This window comes from Miniopterus natalensis, chromosome 14, assembly GCF_054644295.1.
Source record: "Miniopterus natalensis isolate mMinNat1 chromosome 14, mMinNat1.hap1, whole genome shotgun sequence".
Taxonomy (NCBI): domain Eukaryota; kingdom Metazoa; phylum Chordata; class Mammalia; order Chiroptera; family Miniopteridae; genus Miniopterus; species Miniopterus natalensis.
Window position 1 is genome coordinate 45228267 of NC_142094.1, and position 20871 is coordinate 45249137.

General features: G+C 44.2%; 1 protein-coding gene and 1 pseudogene across 1 annotated transcript; one reads left to right on the top strand and one right to left on the bottom strand.

The window, feature by feature from the left end:
• Positions 1 to 236: 236 nt before the first annotated feature.
• On the bottom strand, positions 237 to 1061 carry LOC107536414 (DNA-binding protein inhibitor ID-2 pseudogene; annotated as a pseudogene).
• A 3325-nt stretch (positions 1062 to 4386) lies between these two features.
• On the top strand, positions 4387 to 18715 carry GSTO2 (glutathione S-transferase omega 2). Its single transcript, XM_016212113.2, has 6 exons — positions 4387 to 4519; positions 4733 to 4841; positions 7429 to 7651; positions 8572 to 8673; positions 16873 to 16979; positions 18420 to 18715. The coding sequence occupies exons 1-6, from the start codon at positions 4486 to 4488 to the stop codon at positions 18577 to 18579; spliced, it is 735 nt and encodes a 244-aa protein (XP_016067599.2). The 5' UTR covers positions 4387 to 4485; the 3' UTR covers positions 18580 to 18715.
• The last annotated feature ends 2156 nt before the right edge of the window (positions 18716 to 20871 follow it).

The following is a 20871-nucleotide window of genomic DNA, read 5'->3' on the forward strand; positions in this document are numbered from 1 at the left end:
TAAAGAAAACCTTCCAACCGCAGAAAGGGCATTAAAAGTGTTTTCCATAAATAACTAATATCACAGTCTGGGTCAGAAACACCCTGGGGAAGATGATCTGAGCCTTCTTAGTTTTGCTTCCATTTTTAAAAAAGGTCCTTTCAACTTGTCCTCCTGGTGAAATGGCTGAAAAATAAGTTCCTGTGGATTTGTTGTTGTGCAAAGGAAAAAGAAAAAAAGTCATGAACACCATTTATTCAGCCACAGGGTGTTTTGCTGTCATTTGACATGAACTCAGGAAGGGAATTCAGAAGCCTGCAAAGACATGATGCTGATGTCTGTGTTTAGGGTGGTGAACAGTGTCCAGGATTCCTGGCTCTGCCCCAGGTCGCTGGTGGTGTAGGCTGACAATAGTGGGGTGCAAGTCCAGGGCAATCTGCACGTCCCAGATGTAGCCGATGACGTGCTGCAGGATTTCCATCTTGCTCACCTTGTTCTGGTGGATGCTGGGCACCAGCTCTTTGAGCCTTGGAGTAGCAGTTGTTCATGTTGTACAGCAGGCTCATCCGATCGTCTCCTTGGGTTTTGCTCCTGGAGATGCCCAGGCTGTGGTCCAAAAGGCGGTTTTTCCTAACGGACCTCACTGGACTGAAGGCTTTCTTGCTGACCCAGGGGAAGGCGAGAACAGGAGGGAGTGGGGCTGCCCTGGAGCTCAGGCTACTGCTGTCTGCGGAGCTCCCAGCACTGGGCCCCAGACTTGACTCAGAAATCAAAAAGTCTCCTTTTGACTCCTCATCTCTGGGAAGATGAAGTTCTTCCTCTGACTACTTTAGTTGACAATACTCTTTATTTTATATGTCCCAGATTTGTGGGTGTGGGGTGGGGAGGGAGTTGGATGAAGGTGGTCAAGATGTACACACTTCCAGTTCTAAAATAAGTCCTGGGGATGTAATGCACAACAAGATGATTATAGTTGACACTGCTGTATGGTGTATTTGAAAGTGGCTAAGAGAGTAGATCCTAAAAGTTCTCACCATGTGGAAAAATTACCTTTTGTAACTATCTGAGGAAGTGGTAACCATTATTGTGGCAATCATTTCACAGTATATGTGTGCCAAGTCATTATGCAGGGCACATTGAAAACATACAGAGCTGTATGTCAATTGTATCTCAAAACTGGAAAAAAAAAAAAGTTCCAAGGACATTAGAACACAGGATTCCCTAGGGCCCTAACTTCCTATAAACAAGTCCTGATTCTAGGTCCATTTGAAAATAGACCTTTTTTCCTTACCTCATTCTTTGAACTATTGAGCAATATCTGAACACCCAGTAATCTTTCATGTAAATTAGATTCCTGAAATACTAAGAGGAATGTCCTCCAGTTTTTGCCACTATCAGAGATAGGTATGAGAAAAATTTTTTGAAAAACTGAAGAATGCAAACTCCACTTCTCAAAACAGACTTAGTTAAATAGAGTGAAGAAATTATTTCTGTGGTGATGTTCTTTTCCAAGAAGGCTTAAGTTCTTATTACCCATGACTGAAGATCCCCACATTTTCAAATAGATCTCATTATATTTCAGGTAGCTGGAAACCAATTTGGAGTAGGTTTAATATGGCCTGGTTACCATTTGTTTCTTGCTTGAGTGAGTCAGTATAATAGAGGTGTAAACATGATATAATAACAATGAAGGAACATTTGCAAAGAGGATTTCAAAGAGGTACCTATTGGGTCTTTAAAAGGAAGTAGGGATAAGCTTAAAGGTCATACTTAAACTCTTTCCAGGGAAACCATAGTGTTCAGTGGTAAGATTAAAAACCACATTACTGAAATGTAACCTGCAGCATTCAACCCATTCAACTGGCATTTAATTGGTAACTGGTGAAATGAATATTCTGAGTTGAATTCTAATTCTAAGTATGCTTGGCAAAGCTGAATTGCAGTGCATTTCATCTTTACGGATGCAAAATTGGAATGCACTATGCTATTAAAAATGTGTTCTTATTTATTCGTATTAGTCATTAATTTTGAGTTCTTACTATACTGAGGATCACCTGTATGATTTCATTCAATATTCAAAACCCATCAATAAGGTACTATTTGTATTTTCATTTTACAGGTGAGGAAGATGAAGGTCAAAGAGGTGAGAGATAGTTTGACTAAGTGCCAAAGCCAGGGTTTGAGTTTAGTGCCAAGTGAGAACCTTGGCATTATATTGTTTCCCTTCAGAGGAAGAACTGTTTGCATTCCTTTGTCTATTACCCCCTAACTGCACCAAATAGACTTGCATTTTAGAATGTGACTTCTCATACACAGATATACTTTATTTATTTTTAAATATATCTTTATTGATTTCAGAGAGAGGAAGGGAGAGGGAGAGAAACAGAAACATCAGTGATGAGAGTCATCATTGATCAGCTGCCTCCTGCATGCCCCCTATTAGAGATGCAGCCTGCAACCTGGGCATGTGCCCTGACTGGGAATTGAACCGTGATCTCCTGGATCCTAGGTCGATGCTCAACCACTGAGCCACGCCTGGCCGGGCACACAAATATACTTTTAATAAGCAGCATTTACCAGCTCTCAGAGTGGTTTCCTTTAAAAAGTGGGAATGAGGGGAAGAAATCTTGGAAATATGTTCCTTCTAGCATAGATTTCCAGTTCAGCCATTAATAGTTCATTCATTCATTGTCATTATACTCCAGGGTGGGCAAAGTCAGGCCAGAGAGCCAAATCCAGCCCACTGCTGGTTTTTGTAAAGTGTAAGAGCTAAGAATGGTTTTTTATATTTTTAAATGGTTGAAAAAATCAAGAGAAGAATCATAATTTGTGACATGAAAAGTACATGAAATTCGCCAAGAGTGAACCCTAATGTAAACTCCTCACCATTCAGTGTGTCCTTCTTGATTAAAGTTAGTTCCAGGATATAGTCATCCTATTTATTTTCCAAAATGCAAAATTGTCAGCAGGGCAAAGAAAGAACCAGTGTCTTTTCCAACACCAGATTTCTTGCTGACATATATGCAATTTCTTCTCAGAGAAAATGTCTTAGGACATTTTTGCCATTCCCCAATCTTGTAAACCCACTGAATGTCTTAGCAAAAAAATGTAGTCGAGTCACTGTTCCAAAGACTTTCAAAGATTCCTGTTCAGTAGGAAAAAAATGTTAACACGTAACCAAGAACTTCTGGATAGATTTGGAATTTCAGAAGACAAAAGGTGTCCATTCATCAGCTACATCACTAGGTTGTATCATTTTAATAAAAGATATTCAGATTCAGTTAACATTTGTTGAGCAGCAATTATGTGCTATATCTTTTCCAGGATTTAAATCATTTCCTTTCCACACTGTTAAGCAGCTTTAAAGGCCAAGACATTGAGTCAGGCTTTGGACTTGTAAAGTTCTTCAACCTTGCTAGCTGGTCACTTTGGGCAAATAATTTTATTTTCCTGAGGATATTTTCTGTTTTGTAAAATAGGAATAATAATAGTTGCCTAACTGAGTAGTTGTTGGAATCAAATAAAGTAATCCATAGAAATCATTTAGTCAGAATGAGTGAAACATATACTTTCCATCTTTACTTTTCAACCCTATAAAATGCATTTATAAGTAATTCGTATTTCAGCTCAATCCTGTAAAATCAAAGAAGTTATCTTTCCATCTTATAAATTTCAGGATCTCAGCTTCTTAGGGTCAGAGCAAAGGACAGCTCCTCACCTAATGTAGATGGAAGAGCTACCGAAGTGGCCCCTGCATTGCTGGGCTGTTGACAGTGTGTCCTTAGCATTATGAAGGGTCTTCTCTGAAGTTTTTGCTGGGGGATGGGGAAGGCTTGTAAATTTTTCTTTGCCTCTGGGTATCTTGTTTTGAATTCATTGCCGGTTTTTTTCATAGCTTGGTTGCAATCTCACAAACAGGGCTGAAGCTGTTGAGGTGTCTCAGGCACAAAATGTAAGGAGACTCTCAGGGTCAAGCCAGATCTCAACACTAACAAGTTTTTCTTCTTATCGGCTATATCATGAAAAAGTTTGGCTTTATTTTTTTTTAAGTTCTCATTATACAGAGAATATGGCCAATTGTCTTAGAGATGCAGGAGGGAGGGCTTAAAATGGGAGAGAAAAGGTTAGCATTACCCTGGTCGGTTTTTGTTAAACTCCCTTGAGATACATGCTGGAGTTTTAAATGCCCATTCTTCACAGAGGCCCCACGAAGGCTGTACCCACGTGTTCAAAGTGGGGTACTTTTCAGGTGTTTTGTTTTGTTTCGCCTACTCCTACAAGTCTGGGGCGATGTCTCTCCAGGTTAGGTTATCCTACCTAGCTTGTGTCCCAGATCCCTTGCCCACTGTCCCACCAGAGCCCTGTCCCTTAAACACTGAATCTGGGCAGGTGGGGCGGCGCACCGGAGCCTGCGGCTGCGGCTGCGAGCCCCGGGGCCACCGCATCTGCGATACCCCGGGCCGCTGCTGCGTGGAGTGTAGGTCGCTGAGCAGATACCTGGAAAACATGACTGAGAATGAGAGCAAGACCTTGGGGAAAGGTGAGTCCTTGATGCCTGAGGCGGGATGGAGACACTGGGCCTCAGTCCCCAGGCCAGCGCGGTGGGGAGGGACCTGAAGGCTTCCTCTGCGCAAAAGCCACGTACAAAAGTGTCCTGTCTGGAGACTGCACGCACAGCCTTCTTGAGGTCTCAGGGAGGAGAGTGAGCCCCTCTCTCCCCTGTGCTAATCCACCTCTTGGTCCCTGCCCCCAGGAAGTGTCCCCCCAGGGCCGGTCCCAGAGGGCCTGATCCGTGTCTACAGCATGAGGTTCTGTCCCTTCGCGCACAGGACTCGCTTGGTCCTTCTGGCCAAAGGCATCAGGTGAGAAACGGAAGGTGGGCGCCCTACAGGCACAGGGGGATGTTTAAAATCTGGGGCTCCCTGTGCTTTTCTTCTGAGGCACAGTCGATAAATGGTTAGCAAAGGGCAGGTTCTTTAGTGAGCGGCCGTGTCTGCAGGAAACGTAGGACAACTTGGAGTAAACTGCTCGATGGCTCTGGTGAGCTGGTTCCCCCCAGTAACGGTGGTTTAGGAAGGGCACAGCAGAGGCTGCACTACATCAACTCTGTGCACTACATCCCAACATATTTTTCAGTCCCTCTTTCCTCCACTCCTTCCCTCCAGATGTAAGTTGTTGAGGGTAGGGACTTTTGTCTTTTTTGTCCATAGGCTTGAAGAGAGCCTGGTACATAGTAGGTGCTAAAAAATATTTTTTGAATGAATGAACAAATAGTTCCAAACAATGAAATAGAAGGGACTGCTATCAAGAGGTGTCTTGAAGGTTCAGACATACCTGAGGAAATGGGTGCATACCTTCCCAGGAGGAATTTTGCAAGACAAGTCCTGCAGGTCTGGATTTGGAAGGCAGAGCCCAGTTGCGGGAATGGGGACTGCATGGTGCCACTGGCCTCTAAACTAAAGTGTTGAGAATGTGTTACTCCAGGCTTTTGACTCCTGTCTTGGAGAATCCGTCATTAGGGGACGACTTCAGAGTTTCAGATTCATGTCAGAGAAATGCAGAGACATTTAATATAGAGACATTAAATAAAATTATGTAATTCTACTTTGTTGAGTATAGTACGTGGCATATATTTCCAGATTCTTCTGTCTTGCTCAATTCTAGTTAGCTCTAGGCTACCTATTTAAAATAGCAATAGCCTGATGTTCTACTCAGAGTGACAAGTTGGCAGTTTATGAACTAATGTAAATATTTATTTTTAAAATTTTTATTTGTTGACTTGAGAGAGAGGGAGAGAGAGGGAGAGCCATTGATTTGTTGTTTCACTTGTGCATTTATTGGTTACTTTTTTAAAAAAATATATCTATTGATTTTAGAGAGAGAGGAAGGGAGAGGGATAGAGAGAGAGAAACATCAATGATGAGAGAATCACTGATCAGCTGCCTCCTGCACGCCCCCTCCTGGGGATTGAGCCCGAAACCCGGGCATGTGCCCTGACCAGGAATCAACCAGTGACCTCTCCGTGCACGGGACCTGCCTGGGATGATGCTCAGCCAGCTGAGCCACACCAGCTGAGCCGTTGGTTGTTTCTTGCATGTGCCCTGACTGGGATCCATCCTGCGACGTCCGGGTATTGTGACGATGTTCTAACCAACTGAGCTACCTGGCCAGGCCTAAATATTTCTTTAGGGCAGGGTTTCTCAACCTTGGCACTACTCACATTTTGGACCTCATAATTCTTTGGGGGGTGTGTGGGGGGGAGGGGAAGGGCTGTCCTGTTTAGCAGCATTCCTGTCCTCTGCCCGTTTGATGGTAGTTGAATCCTCTCTCACTGAGTTGTGACAACCAAAAAATGTCTCCAGACATTGCCATATACCCCTGGGTTCTCCCAGTTGAGAACCATTGCTTCAGGGTTTAAGACAATCTCCTTGACTGAGCAAAGGGTAGTCTCATTTGTTTCCTTTGATCTTTTTAAACATATGTGAGTGCCCTAGTAACTTTATATGTTCGAACCTCTGATAGTAATAATAATAAGAATTTAAAATGTTATTGTGCCCTGGCTAGCGTGGCTCAGCTGGTTGGAACATCACCCTGTATACCAAAACAGGTCGCGGGTTTGATCCCTGGCCAGGGCATGTATGAGAGGCAACCAATTGGTGTTTCTCGCTCACGCTGACCTTTCTTTCTCTCTCTCCCCTCCTCTCTCTCTAAAATCAATAAGCATATCCTCAGGTGAGGATTAAAAACTTTTTAAAAAAAGTTATTGCACCACTAGGTACTAAGCACTTTATATATATTATTTGATCCCCACAATGATGCCAAGACATGGGTACGTTTACTACCTCCATTTTACGATTAATGACACTAAGCACAGAGAAGTTAAGGAATTTAGCCAAGGTCACAAGCTAGACTGTCCAGAGCCCACGCTGTCTGACGCCAGAATTTGTGCTCGTAGCTGCTGACATTTACGATATTCTGTTGTGACCCGTTAATAGCAGATTTGTATTTTCAAGCTTTAAAATGTATGAAACTCTGTAGTGTGGTGGTTATGTGTGTGAGCTCTGAGTCAGACTCCTGGGCTCTGCTCCTTCCTAGCGGTGATACTACTGGGTAGGAAATTCAACCTCCTGGAGTTGGAAATTGCACGAGCAGATGAGACAAGGCTTAGAAAACATTAACACATCTGTAGGAATGAAGACAATGCTGTTGCTATATATATTTCTTTGTAAAAGATCTAAACTTTTAAAATGTTTTGCAAATTTAAATTTTATAAGTTGACTACTTCTGCTTTCAAGATGAGTGTCTGCCTGTGTAAGCCTCTCATTTTTGTTGTCCTGCTTTCCCTTTGCTTTTTTAAAAAAAATATTGTTGAAAGTATCACAGATGTCCCCTTTTTTGCCCCACTGATCTCCTCCACCCTCCCGCCCCCCATTCCCTTTGCTTTTTAAGACATGAAGTTATCAACATTAACCTGAGAAATAAGCCTGACTGGTACTATACAAAGCACCCTTTTGGCCAAATTCCTGTCCTGGAAAATAGCAAATGTCAGCTGATCTACGAATCTGTGATCGCTTGTGAGTACCTGGATGACGCTTATCCTGGAAGGAAGCTGTATCCATATGACCCCTATGAGCGAGCTCGCCAAAAGATGTTATTGGAGCTATTCTATAAGGTATGCTCAATTTTTTAAAAAGCCACTTACACTCTGTCTTACTTTATATGTCTTTCCCAAACTTCAGTTCATTTTTAAAGCCAAATCCTTGGTGAAGTTGTTCTGTTTTGATACTACTTGCACCTCAGGATACTAATTGGCATGCAATTATGGTAGACCCATCACCTCTGATATTACTGACAGGTGCTTTGCCATTTGAACCAGCAGTCTCCAGAGGTGTGATGGTGGCCCGGTTATGACTGTGTGACTTAAGATAGGCACATTGAAAGAGCTGAAAACTGGTGATGCTTTAAAGGGAAGATTGCTAAGGTTTCAGGTTAAAACAATATTGGGGTATAAAGATGTCAATGCATGGAAGGGGACTGCTCTTTTTTGGGGAGCAAGAGTGCTAACTGTCCAGGAAATGTGAAGAGACAAAAGGGGGCAGCACCTGCTGGTAGTGGGAGAAAAAATGATGGAGAAACTTTAAGATGGTTCTCTTTGAAATGAAATAAAAACAACGGACATATACTGAGCACTTATTATGTGCCAAGCACTATTATAACTACCTTATAAAGGTTAACTCATGTGACCCTTACAACTGCCCTTTAAGGCAGGTACTATTACTGTATCCATTTTTCAGATGAGAGAGGTTAAGGCTTAGAGAGGTTAAGTGTCTACCTAAGATTGTACAGCAGGGAAGTAGCTGATCAAGTAAGAAGCATTCCAGAACTCTTTTTTTAAAGCACCATGTTTTACCAGGGTGCCATGACAAGTGGGTTCCTGGAACCTTAAAGATACCCCTCAGAGCGAGTTGGGGAGCCTGGATGTGGGTGTGGGCCTGTTAAGCTGGAGGGACAAAGCTTTGGCTGCATTTTCAGGCAGAGCAGTAGTGAGGAGTTCGCTCAGACTTCACTAAGAAACCTGTGTCCTCTGATTAGGTCCCACATTTGACCAAGGAGTGTCTGGTAGCATTGAGATGCGGGAAAGAATGCTATGATCTGAAGCTAGCCCTTCGTGAGGAATTCTGCAACCTTGAAGAGGTACAAAAGGGGCCCCTCTCTGCTTAGATCCAATGTAAGAAGAGATAGGGGTCGCTAACCTGGTCACCCTGACGCCCTCTGCTTTCATAGACTTATTCTTTCTGCCCGACTTTGATTAGTTCAGCTACTAGTTATCTGATTTTAACTTGTAGGTGCTTGCTCTCTACTACTCCATTCTGGAATTATTCTTGGAAATCTGGCAGGGAAGTCAGGAAGGGCACGTGATGAATTTCCTCCTTTCCCAGCGTCAGGATGTTCCTTAACTGCCTCCGCATGGCTTCTGTAGCTTCTGCCAATGAGGTCAAGGTCTGTGTTGGTTAGGGATTGTGTTTGGCTGCTAGTAAAAGGGACCTAACTACTGTAAATTTATCTTATAAGGGTTTATTCTCCTACAAAAGCCAGAGGTAAGGGCACTTCAGGTCTATTTCGATGGCTTCTTCATGAAATTACCAGGGACTGAGACTCTTTCTCTTTCTGCTCTGTCATCCTTTGTGCAAGGCTTTCATCCTCAAAATGACCAGCTAGCTGTTGGAACTGCAGCCATCACATCCAAGTTCCAGGCTGCAGAAAGGAGGACAGAAAGGGAAAAAAAAAATGGCAAAAGACCGTGTTCCTTTAAAGGGCTTTCCCAGAAGCCCTACCCAATGACTACTTAAATCTCATCAGCCAGAACTTAATTGTAGGGTCATAACTATTTGCAGGGGAGGCTGGGAAATTTAGTATTTTAGTAGGACACCCTGAATAAAATCAGGGTTCCGTAATTAAGAGAAGGGGAATGTGGCTATGAGTGGGCAAGGAGCAGTCTCTGCCAGCAGATCCTTCATTAACTGGATAGTAATAGGGCTACCCCTTCCCTGTAGAATAATCTGGAAGGTGGATTTTTGCCTTTATCTTTGTTCCAGAAACTGTGTTCCCTTTATGGGTGGTTTGTAACTCTGTTGGCAGCCAGGAAATGTTATTTTTATTCCTTAAAAGAAGGCTGATTATTAATATTCTTCCATTTTACCTTTATCAAGCAGAAGCAGATTACATTTATTTACACTTTCAGCTGCCTGTCTTAGATTTGTACAGTTGCAGTATTTATGGATGATGAATAGTCATATTTAAGAAATGTCAAGCTTTGGCCCTGAGACCACAGATTGTGGTCTTGATTATGAGCAGGCAGTGTGACATGGTAGAGTCTTGGATCCTAGGCTTGGCTTTACCAGACTCCAGGACCTTGGGCAAGCTTCTGGATCTCTTGGTACCTTGGTTTCCACAATTATGGAACAAGGGAGTGTTTTGAAAGGTGTGCTCTCAGAGCCTCTGGGTTCTGCAGCAGAACCCCCACCTAGGGGAGGCCTGGTGGGTGGTTCTAGGTACTGCCTCACCCAGAACAGCCCTGCTTTTAACACTGTGTTTAACAAAACATTGAATAAGAGCATTTGGGGAGGGAGGGGGGCTGCTGCTTTCAAACAGAAGTATGAAAGCTCTTGCACAAGAGAGTGTCACTTTACAGAAGCAACATATACCATTCTGTAGTTATAATGGTGGGGTTGGTAGGTGTGCCCAGGACAAACAGTGGGGCCGGCCACAAATAGTGTTTATTGGAGTCACTTTTTTTCTAGTCACATAGGACAGGTCAGCTACAGGTGCCACATTCCAATAACTAGTCATTTGTTTTCTCTAAAAGGTGTGACATTTACTGCAGCTCATAGGACTTTGGAGATCATGTGGTACAGAAGATCGAACTCTGGTTTTAGAATTAGGGATCCTAAGCTTGGGGTGGCCTCTTTCGCACTCACAGTGCTGATGTGGGTAGTTGAAGGTGAGTCTTTCTGAGCCCCGCCCCACTTTGTGCACAGTGGACACTGGACTGGTGTGAGGCTTACTGGAGTGTGTAGAGTAGGCATTTTAATTTGATACCATTACCTCCTATTATGATAAACTCTCTGGCATAGTCTTTTCTGTCATGCAGCATCTAGTGGTGTTTAATGAAAAGGATACTTGGTGGCTTTTTGGATATGCATACCCTTGATGGCCTGGGCAGTTTCCCGAGTGTTCTTAAAGTGAACAGGAAGATTTGAACCTCTCGATTTGCATGATTTTGTGGGGTTTTCTGAGTCAAGTGCATAGTGAACCACTTTCAGAGGTCACCTCAGGCCACTGATGGGAAGAGCATGTGTGTAAATTTTTTAATGGAAAAAAATAACTTCATTCTGCATAATTTGCCATATGTATAAACCATCAAATTTTTATCCAGCACCTTTTACCATTATGAATGATGCTGTAGGAACAGCAGCTTTGCTGCATAAAAAGCGTTTTTTCTATTTTAGAATATATGCTTAGGTTGGCTGTCCAGGAGTGGAATCACCAGGTCAGAGGGCATGGACACTTTACAGGCCGGAGCCACTTCCTTCCCCAAAGACTTGTGCTGTTTTCCCCCCCACTAGCAGTATATGAAAATGCCCTTTGCTCTATCCCCTTTTCACTATTGGGAAATGTCATTAAAAAAGATATTTGCCTGTTTTGGAGAGAAAGAGTAGTTTCTCATTGTTGATATAATGGGTATTTCTTTGATTGCTAGCGAAGTGGGATGTTTCCCCCAAAGTATGCCATCTCTTAGTGTTCTTCTTGTGAAAATGGTCTGTTAGCCATCTGTCTGTCCAGGTCTTACTGATTTTCCTTGCTGATTTGTAAACGTTCCTTTTAGAGAGTTTCCTGTATATAAAAGATATTTGCTTGTTTTTAAGACGCATTTTTGTTTTCTTTTGTTACAACATTTAATTCGGCTTATCTTTTTTGTACATATAGAAATATAACATTAAAAAAACACTGTGCCATAAGTCTTTCCTGTTGTGATTTCTTCCACTCTTTTTATACACAGGAGGTCCTCCCCCCCTTCAGAGATTCAATAAATATTCATTTGTCTTTTCACCCACCATCCATCACTTTAAAGATATTTGACTTGTCAAGCATTGCCCTACTAGCTGCCCCTCCAACTATCTTACAAATATATTTTGACAAATTAAGCCCATTAAAAGGATTCCAGGGTAGAATTTTCAGGGTGGTCCTTTAATCCTCAAATGTTGGCAAGATGCATTTTGAATCTTCACAGGGGACTAAAGGTCCTAAATGACAAGCAGCAGGATGGAGCATGTTCTACCAGACACTACTAAGGCTTCTTTATAGAGGAGAAATGATTTTATCTGTACTTGGTTTGTTCTATACCCTTGATTTGTTTTACAGGGAATCAGCTGTATGTCATTACATTAAGGACCTGAAATTAGAAATCTTGAGAATCTCCTCTTATTTTTTATGAACTCAACAGACTTCTGCTCTGGAGTTGAGTACTTTACTGTTGCTTTTGGATAAGGGCCTGAATTCTGATTTATTGGCAGATGGCTTTGTGTCTTTTGGGGGGAGGGGGGGAGGAGGTTCTGCTTCTTTTAAAAAAAATTTATTGATTGATTTGAGAGAGAAAGAGAGAGAATCAATTTGTTGCACCTCCCATCCATGCAGTCATTGGTTGACTTGTATGTGCCCAGATGGGGGATCGAATCCGCAACCTTGGTGTATCAGGACGACGCTCTAACCAACTGAGCGACCTGGCCAGGGGCAAGGAGGTTCTGCTTCTTAAGAACTATTTCCATCAAGGAAAACCACTTTATCCCTCCTGCGGCGAGGACAGCAGCACCCACTCTGAGCCACCAACCTGTCTGCCTTCCCTAGAGGCCGGGGTTCCTTGGCAATGGTGTAAATGATGGTGGTGCAGGGCAGGCAGTTCTGGAGCTGCACCCGAGAGCCCAGGCTGCAGACTGAGGCTTTTTAGAGTGCCTGGCTTGAGGAAGTCTGGGCTTCATGATCTTGCTTGTCCACAAAATCCTTCGCAGATTCCTTCCTGCCTGGTGAAGCTCCTGGGGTGCCCCCCCGCGCGCCTCGCCACGGACGGCCACAAGGGGGAGCCCCGCGGCGCCGCATCTTTCCACTCGGCTCCGGGCGAACCTCCTTTCCGTCCCCTGGGGGAGCCCGAGAGGCCTTCGCAGAAGATGAGGGGACCTTCCTTCCAGGCTTTTCCCCCTCGGAGTGAGAGAGTGTACCCTCGTCAAACCTAACGGCCCCTTGCTCTCCGTTTGCATGCTCACCCTTCATCCCTTACCAAATCCAAAAGCAGGGGACCCCTCTGTAGTTGTTTTCAATGAACTGGAGAACAGAAAAATTAAAAAATAGATTTTCTATTATTCCAGAACATCAAATGGTGGCCCCCCCCCCCCCAATATCTCAATTCTTAAGCCTGAATTGAAGATGTATTAATACTTTTGGGAAACCCAGGGGCTAGAAGCCAGAGCCTCAGTCTCCTCCCCATGTGTGGCCTCATGAAGGATGTCTGGGGCCTTGGAAGAAAATGTTTTCTCCAAGCAGGCTGTTTTGCCTTCCTTGGTGATGCCAAGGACAATAGCTCTGAAAGTGAGGGATTCCATTGTGAGAGGAGCTATTCAATATGAAGAATGGCCAACGTCATTACATGTGGCAGGCAGGTGACAGAACTCAAATAGAGTTTTTAAAAATGACGATGGATATTAACATAACCACTGCTAAGTGGGGCCAGGTACAGCAGCAGCAGCTTCCTATTCTGTTTCTGATGACAAAACACTTAGGAAAGATAAGACATTGGGATTTAAGACTGCCAGTTTATTTTACCTCTCACTATCCTAAAAATTGTCAGAGGAGCTCACTGACTGTAAGCAGGGGACTAGTTTAAACTGAGAACACAGAACTTTTTGAGTCAAGTTGCCTGATGACTTTCTTATCAATGGGAGAGAATTCTGGTAAGCTCTTCAACCATGAGAATGTGGGTGTCTCGCCTCCCTGTCAGGTGCTCTGGTAGGGCCCCCGATTGAGAGGGGAGCAAGAGTAGGACTGAGGAGAGAGTTCTCCCTGGGAAGCAGAGCTGGGCCAATCCTTGGCTGTAGAGAAGAGGCTTTCAGGATCTGCTGATTCTAAGCTTTTTGCTATTACTTATTTATTCATTTATTTTTAAATATATCTTTATTGATTTCAGAGAGAGGAAGGGAGAGGGGGAGAGAGACAGAACATCAATGATGAGAGAGAGTCACTGATTGGCCGCCTCCTGCACACCCCTGACTGGGGATAAAGCCCACAACTCAGGCATGTGCCCTGACCAGGAATCGAACCCTGATCTCCTGGATCCTAAGTCGATGCTCAACCACTGAACCACTCCTAGCTGGGCACTGTTACTTTAATTTAAAGAGCATGCAGAGAATTCACAAGAGACTCGAAGAAGCTTCTGTGATTAGAGTCCTCATACATACACACATTGGAAGTGGAATGACACAGGGATGGACACTAGTCTGGGAATTAGGAGAATGGTGTTTTTGTCTTAGCTCTGGCACTAACCAGAGGGTCCCTTTACCTCCCTGGGACTGAGTTTCCTATGCCGATAGAGTCTCTGTGCTTCCATATGAAAGACAAGAATCAGCTCTCTGGTATGTTTTCCTCTCCACCTCTGCTACCAGGAAACTCAAAGCTTTAAGGAACTCTGCAGGACTCCTGGCTTGGTATCATGATATCATTTTCCTTCCTTGTTCTGACCTTCTGTCCTAACTTTTATTTTCCTAGATCTTAGCATTTTATGATTTTTCATATTTAATATTTTATTGTACACTTCTTTTGCACTGCACCTCTGATCTTTTGTGTAATGAGCATGGTATAAAAAAATGGTAAAACGGATGGGGGAGTATGTCACACTAGATGAGTTCCAGTGGCCCTTCCAGTGCTGATGTTCTGTGATTCCAAGGGGAATATTTATTTCACATGTTTGGAAGTTATCAGGTTTGCATAGAAGGGAGCTCTCCTACTGAGGGTCCTAAGACTTCAATAAACTTCTGAGGAGGCCTGGCCAGTATGTCCTCTTATATCACTGGGATGTGACTGTGAAGGAGCTGGCGCTTTGTGCTAGTTTATAGGAAGACAGATATTCTGCTGGGATTTTTAGACTTGCCCTGTGAGAAATCTGGTGGAGAAATGTCTGTCTGAGGCAGCTGAATCAAGAGCTCCAAGGATCTTGATGCGAGTGGTCTCAAGTCACGCTTGGATTTAAGAAAAGTGCGAAGGAATGTGTATATGTATTCGGGGATGGGGTAGAAGCTGCCATTTCATCCATATGCTCACCTTGACTTTTTATTATACAACATGCCTTGTTAGGGCTTGAATTACTTTATGAGTGTTTACATACAGATTGATCATATTTACAAGATCATATATATTTAAAGGCATACTGCTTTGAGCAAGTGAAAAGCTTTAGAAACATATACTAAATAAATATCAATCACTAAGCAATTATTCATTTTCAAAATATCTTATTACTTGACCAAACGGCCCATCATGGGCTCCATTAAATGTCTGTATATGATTTCTTTGGAACAAGGACTTTCCCCAAAGCACCTCTGCTCTGTAGAGCACAAGAGTTATACAGAAATTCCAGAGTTGATCCATTTAGATATGGTTCTGACTTGTGCCATGAAAGCTAGTAATATAATAAGCTGGAGGTATGCATTTCAAAGTCACTGGTAACAGTTTTGGTAATTATTATTTTTATTCCTGAACATAAAGAAGGCTTGTACCTTCCTGGAATCCATAAAAACTGAACAATTTGTTCCTTTACTCTGTATGTCAGATCCTATTTATACATGACTGAAAATAGCCTGTTTTTAGTTTTTATTGGCCAGATTCTGCTCTTTTAGTACCATCCTGTCAGTAGTTTCTTTGAACAAAGTGATGCCACCTTGAATTTTTTCAGACCTTCAGGACGCCTGTCAGGAGATAATGGAGACTGAGACTTTAGGGCCACAAGATTTGCCTCCTGCTCTAAGAAGGGTGGTAGGGTCCCACTGATCCTTTCTGTCAGGGGTGGATTTGCTTTCTGTAGATGTAATCTTCCGAGGTCTCTGTGCTTTGTCATCACAAGAGCTCATATTTATTCATGCATGGTGAGCAGTAACATTGCCACCATTTTAAAGATGAGAAAATTGAGGCTTGGAAGAAGGGGTACGTAAGTTGCCCTGGGTTCCATGTCGAATCGGAGGTAGAACCCTGCACAGGACCACATGTGCTGGCTCCAGAACTCACCTTCTTAGCTACAACCCTAGACTGCATCAGGGAGTCAACAGCTGGTCTGTCTGGAGTATAAAAATCAAGAGTGATTGATAAAGATAGGAATATGGGAAGATAAAGGGTATAGGAATCTAGATCTATAGCTATAGGAAAGTAGTTAATTATGAGTTACATGGGTCAAAGAGAGTCATCTGATTAACTAGGTAATTGACACCATACCTTTCTCTTTGGGAAGACCTGGCCCAACAAAAATCTCTGCTAAGCACTTTTACTTTTTAAATTTTCAGGTGCTTTTTAAAAATTTACTTTTTTTTTTTTTTTTTTTTTTTTTGTCTTTGGCTATCTGTTAAGAATTTATCTGTTTTCTGTTTGGGTTGATTTGTCCCATTTGGGAATGAGAATTTTTATTTTAATGTAAAAAGTTGATAATGTTGAGTGGCCAACAAGTGTGAAGTTCAAAGAGCTGAAATAAAAAAGAAAATACAATAGAAAGACAATGGCGGGATTAGAGGGAGTCCATTAACTAGCACCGCTCTTTCCTGCCTTCATTTTTAATGATTGAGAAATAAGGCAAAAGTGGAAGGCACGTGGAGACTACAGTATCCCCTTTGTTACAGATAAAGTGGATCCTGGAGAATGGGGGTCACAACTGCAACAAGTGGGGTTCCCAGTGTGGCCCTCCTTTGTCCCAATAATGGGCTGCGTAGGCCTGAGACAGGGCCTCCCCTCTCCAGGGGCTGAGCTTCTCCATGGAGAGCTTAGCACTCTGTGGAGTCTGCTCCAGGCTAAGGGGGGGTAGTGGTGGTGCTGGGCTCCCTCTGCCTGGGTTGTCCTTCCAAATTCTCCCATCAGATGAGTCATACCATCCCTCCCCGGTTCTAAGGAGGGAGGGGACTGAGTGTGGCCAGGAGTATACCCTAAAGGGAGTGGAGGGAACCCCAGGAAAAGGGAGGACCCACTTACCTAACACACCAGAAGGTGAATCAGAGCTTAAGTTCTGTGGGAGCTAATTTGGTATCTGCATTTAGTGTCTATAACGATGCCAGCAGGTAAATTAACTTGCTTTTGTTCTGTTTAAACTTTTAGATTCTTAGCTATCAGAACACCATCTTCTTTGGTGGAGACTGTATCTCCATGATTGATTACCTCTTTTGGCCCTGGTTTGAGCGGCTGGATGTATATGGAATAGCTGAGTAAGACATCTGACCACGTGGTCATGACTCCCTGGGGTCGGACTGGGTAACTGGTTGAAATGGTCTGTGTGCCGTTCCTCTGAACGTGTTTCATGATGCATGTGAAATGAAATCAGGTTTCCTTGTTCAAATGCATCTGTGCTCTTCTGCCACTACCTGTGGACCCAAACATTCCCCATATTTCTGCTAATAAGACCCTGTGTCCGAAAGCCTCCTGTATGTAGTACTTCCAGCCCTGTCCTCACCACCCCATCCAAACTCAGGCCAGTGGTGAGAGCAGTTGGTGAATCTTTGTCACGGGGTTTCTGTGACTCATCTGCAGCTCCCTCGGTGGCCCTGCACCTGGACCTGCTGAGTCCCCCAGTGGACACCGTTACTTTACTCACATCTTAGTTCCCCGAGGAAGCTTCCCCAGATAGGAATATTTTTTTAAATAAATGATTTTAAAAGTAATAGATGCTTGATGTTAAAACAAACAAATGAAGTGGCCACCATGGAAGTGTAGGGATGTTTAAAGTAGAAGAAATTGCCTGGGAGATGGGGGGGGGGGGGCAGCTTGCAGGGGCCCTGGGCAGAACATGTGCTTTGTTGTCACACCTCTCGAAGGAGGGAGTGTCCCCACCTGCTCTAATCCCAGCCGTCCCATGGCGGGTGCTGGATGATTCTGGCATTTGGGAATCCAGGCCTGCCCTGTCAGGCTGCATGTGTACCCTCATAATGCACAGGCTTGATACCACCCAGGAGTCCTCTGCAACTCCCACTTTGGCTGTCTCTGAGGGAAGATTGGATAGAACACATTTAGATATCTTAAACTCTGTCTCAACAGAAACATCATGAAAACTTGTCTCCTCTGGGGACAGAGTATTAGCAACAGATTGGGAACCTTCACCTCTACTCCCAGATTTCCCACTAACCAGCTGTACTGTCTTGGACAAGCCACGTGACATATTCTAGATCTAAACTTCTGATCTTTGAAATAATGGAGCCCAGCCAGCTCCATTATTTTAAAGTTTGATGATTGTTTTATTCATTTTTTTTTTTTTAAAGTGTTTTGGAAATGACTTGTTTTTATTTTTTTCCAAACTCACTGAAGTAAAATCTGAGAAGGACAGAAGACTGTCTCTTTCAGAGGGTTGCCTTTCTGTTGAAAGTGAGGCATAGGCACCTAATTTCCCCTGAGCAATCAGCCTATGAGTATTTTAACTGTATTGTTAAAATCAATAGCAACCTACACAATTCAGAAGCTCACACAGGTATTCCAAAAGCAAGATGTTCCTTCAGTAAGTCATTGTGCTCAGTTGATCATAATGGTAACTAAGATGACTCTATTGCCCAAAGAAACCCACTTTTTTTGTATCTCATAAATCTAAAAAGTGACACGTGCCATTTTCCTGATGCCTTCCTCTTCTGGTGAGCTAACACTTCTTTCCTGTCCTGCAGCTGTGTGAACCACACCCCAGCACTTCGGCTCTGGATAGAGGCCATGAAGCAGGACCCCACGGTGTGTGCTCTTCTCATAGATAAGAACATTTTCCTGGGCTTCTTGAATCTCTATTTTCAGAACAACCCCAATGCCTTTGACTTTGGGCTTAGTTCTTGAGCCCCACAGTCCACCCCTTCACCACCCAGAATTCCCAAGCATGTCATGACTCTGTATCAGGAATTGTTTGGGTGGGTCAATCAATCTCTGTTCATTTTCTTTGAGGTTCCCAATAAACATGGAGACAGAAAAGCTATTCTTTCTGATAATCACTGTATGACTCCTCAAGCCCACAGCTTCTAAGGATTGTCTAGAAATCTAGTGCCCAGGACTAAATCTAGTGCCCAGGAGCTGTGTGCATCCTGGCTCCTTGGCCTTTGGCCCAGTTTGACTGCCAAACTATTGATGCTGATGTTGAGGTTGAAGGCCTACCAATCATTGACATTTGTCACTATAGATTGGCATCCTCCACAACCTCACTGGTGGGAGGAAAGTTAGGAAAAGGAAGAAGAAAACACTCCAAATCCAAATACTCTCCACTTGGCAAACGAAGACTGCAGCCCACGTGTTTGTGCATGAGTATCATTGTCATTCAGACTTTGGCTGTGGGCCTGGGAGACACCGAAGGTCTCATGACGGAAAGAATTCCAAAGCAGGAAATGAAATACCCGTTATCACCCTGGACTAATGACGTCAGAATTTTACCGGTGCTGTCTGGGCTCAGGATGGCTCACAAAATGTTCTATAGCTGACATCCTGCCTTAAAAAAATACACCCCAAACCCAGTGACAGGCAAAGGTCACTCTGTTGGATTTGCTCACACACACTGTGAGTGCATCACAACAAATGCCTCTGGTTGCCTGTTGTGTACCAAGCTCTGGGATATTTGCATGATAAAGATGACAGGAGCCCCTGATCCCTCCACTCATTTTGGTTGCAGTGTTAGAACTAGTGTTTTGGAGCCGTTTGTCTTGCCGTGGGAATGCTTGTCTCAGCCTGATATCCCCCCTCTGCTGGCTCGGACCACTGAAAGTGACAAAGAGCCAGAAGAATGGCCTGATGTGCCGGAAGGAGCCTTAGGAGTGGGGTGGGCCTGTCCAAGCCCAGTTTGTCTCAGGGTCTAGGGATCAGCCTGTGATCCTTTTAGCTTTGTTCACATCTAATCTTTCCCCAGCCTCCAGCCAGGCTGAGAGACCAGGCAGCAATGGGAGTGATGTGAATTGTCCATATCCACAGAGGAGAGTCTGTTGCTCCGGCCTCTGCCTCACCCCAAACCAGCCTCATTTCTCCCCACGTCTCAGCCTGGCCCAGCCATCTGCTGCCTCTGGGTGGATCTTGACTCATGTAAATAGTTACCAGTGTGACTCCGTGCCAGTTGGACGGAAGCAAGCGTGCTTAGTGAGGTGGCCTGGTCTGCCATAGCAGGCGCCACATGACAGGGGCCATCTGCTGTGCCGCCTTCTCAGGATGGGATGCCCTGTTGCCATGGCGCCCAAGCCAATGCAGAGTGAGGTCTGTGAGTCACATTTCCCTGGGATCTTTGCTCGGCTCCTGTGGCCTCCCCTGGAACACGAGGACTGATCAGTCCTTGCAGGTATATATCCTGTGTGCTGGCGAGTGTTCAGCATGGGACCAAAAGTGCTGTCAGCACAACAGATAATGGCACGTCTCTGATGGCCAGAACCAAAGACGGTCTCATTTGGGGCTCCACATACTAATTTAGAAGGCTTGAAGAGCCAGGAAATAAAGCATGGAGGAAAGCGCTTGTGGGAAAGGCTGCAGGCCCGCAGCCCACAGCCCGCAGCCCAGTTTGCGATTTGAGTGGCTTTCTGCCAGTTGTGCGCTTGGCATTTTGCCAGGGTCACCTACACTGCCTTCCACCTTCCGCTTCGTCTTTCTCTCTTTTTCTTGGCTGCTGCATGAAACACACAAGTGCCCCAGGACTGTGCTGCTCATGGAAAGAACGATTACACACATGCTCCAGACAAGAACGGCGGGATGCTTTGCCCTGCCTGTCATTTCCTCCTAAGGATCCACTGGGACCAAGAATCCCCTTGCAGACCCACTTGGTCAGTGGCAGACAGCCTACCCCTGGGGCATGGCTGAAGAACAACAGTCAGCTAGCTCCCTGGCTGGGAGCCAGCTGGAAGCAGCCATTTGTAGCTTTGTCAGGACAAAGCCACCGAGGCAGGCTCTGACTGTGCAGCACAGGACTGGGTGGCTGGGAAGTGAGGGTGGATGCGTTAGCAGGAGTAGCCTTTGTGAAATCTGGATTTATGCTTCCAAAGCCGTGGAATATTTGGGTTACGCTCAAAAGTTTAGAAAAATACCCAAAGGACGTGTGTGTTGTGTGTGTGTGTTTCTGTGCACTTCTACCATAGGGGGAAGCTACCAGGATGCATAATGAAGAAC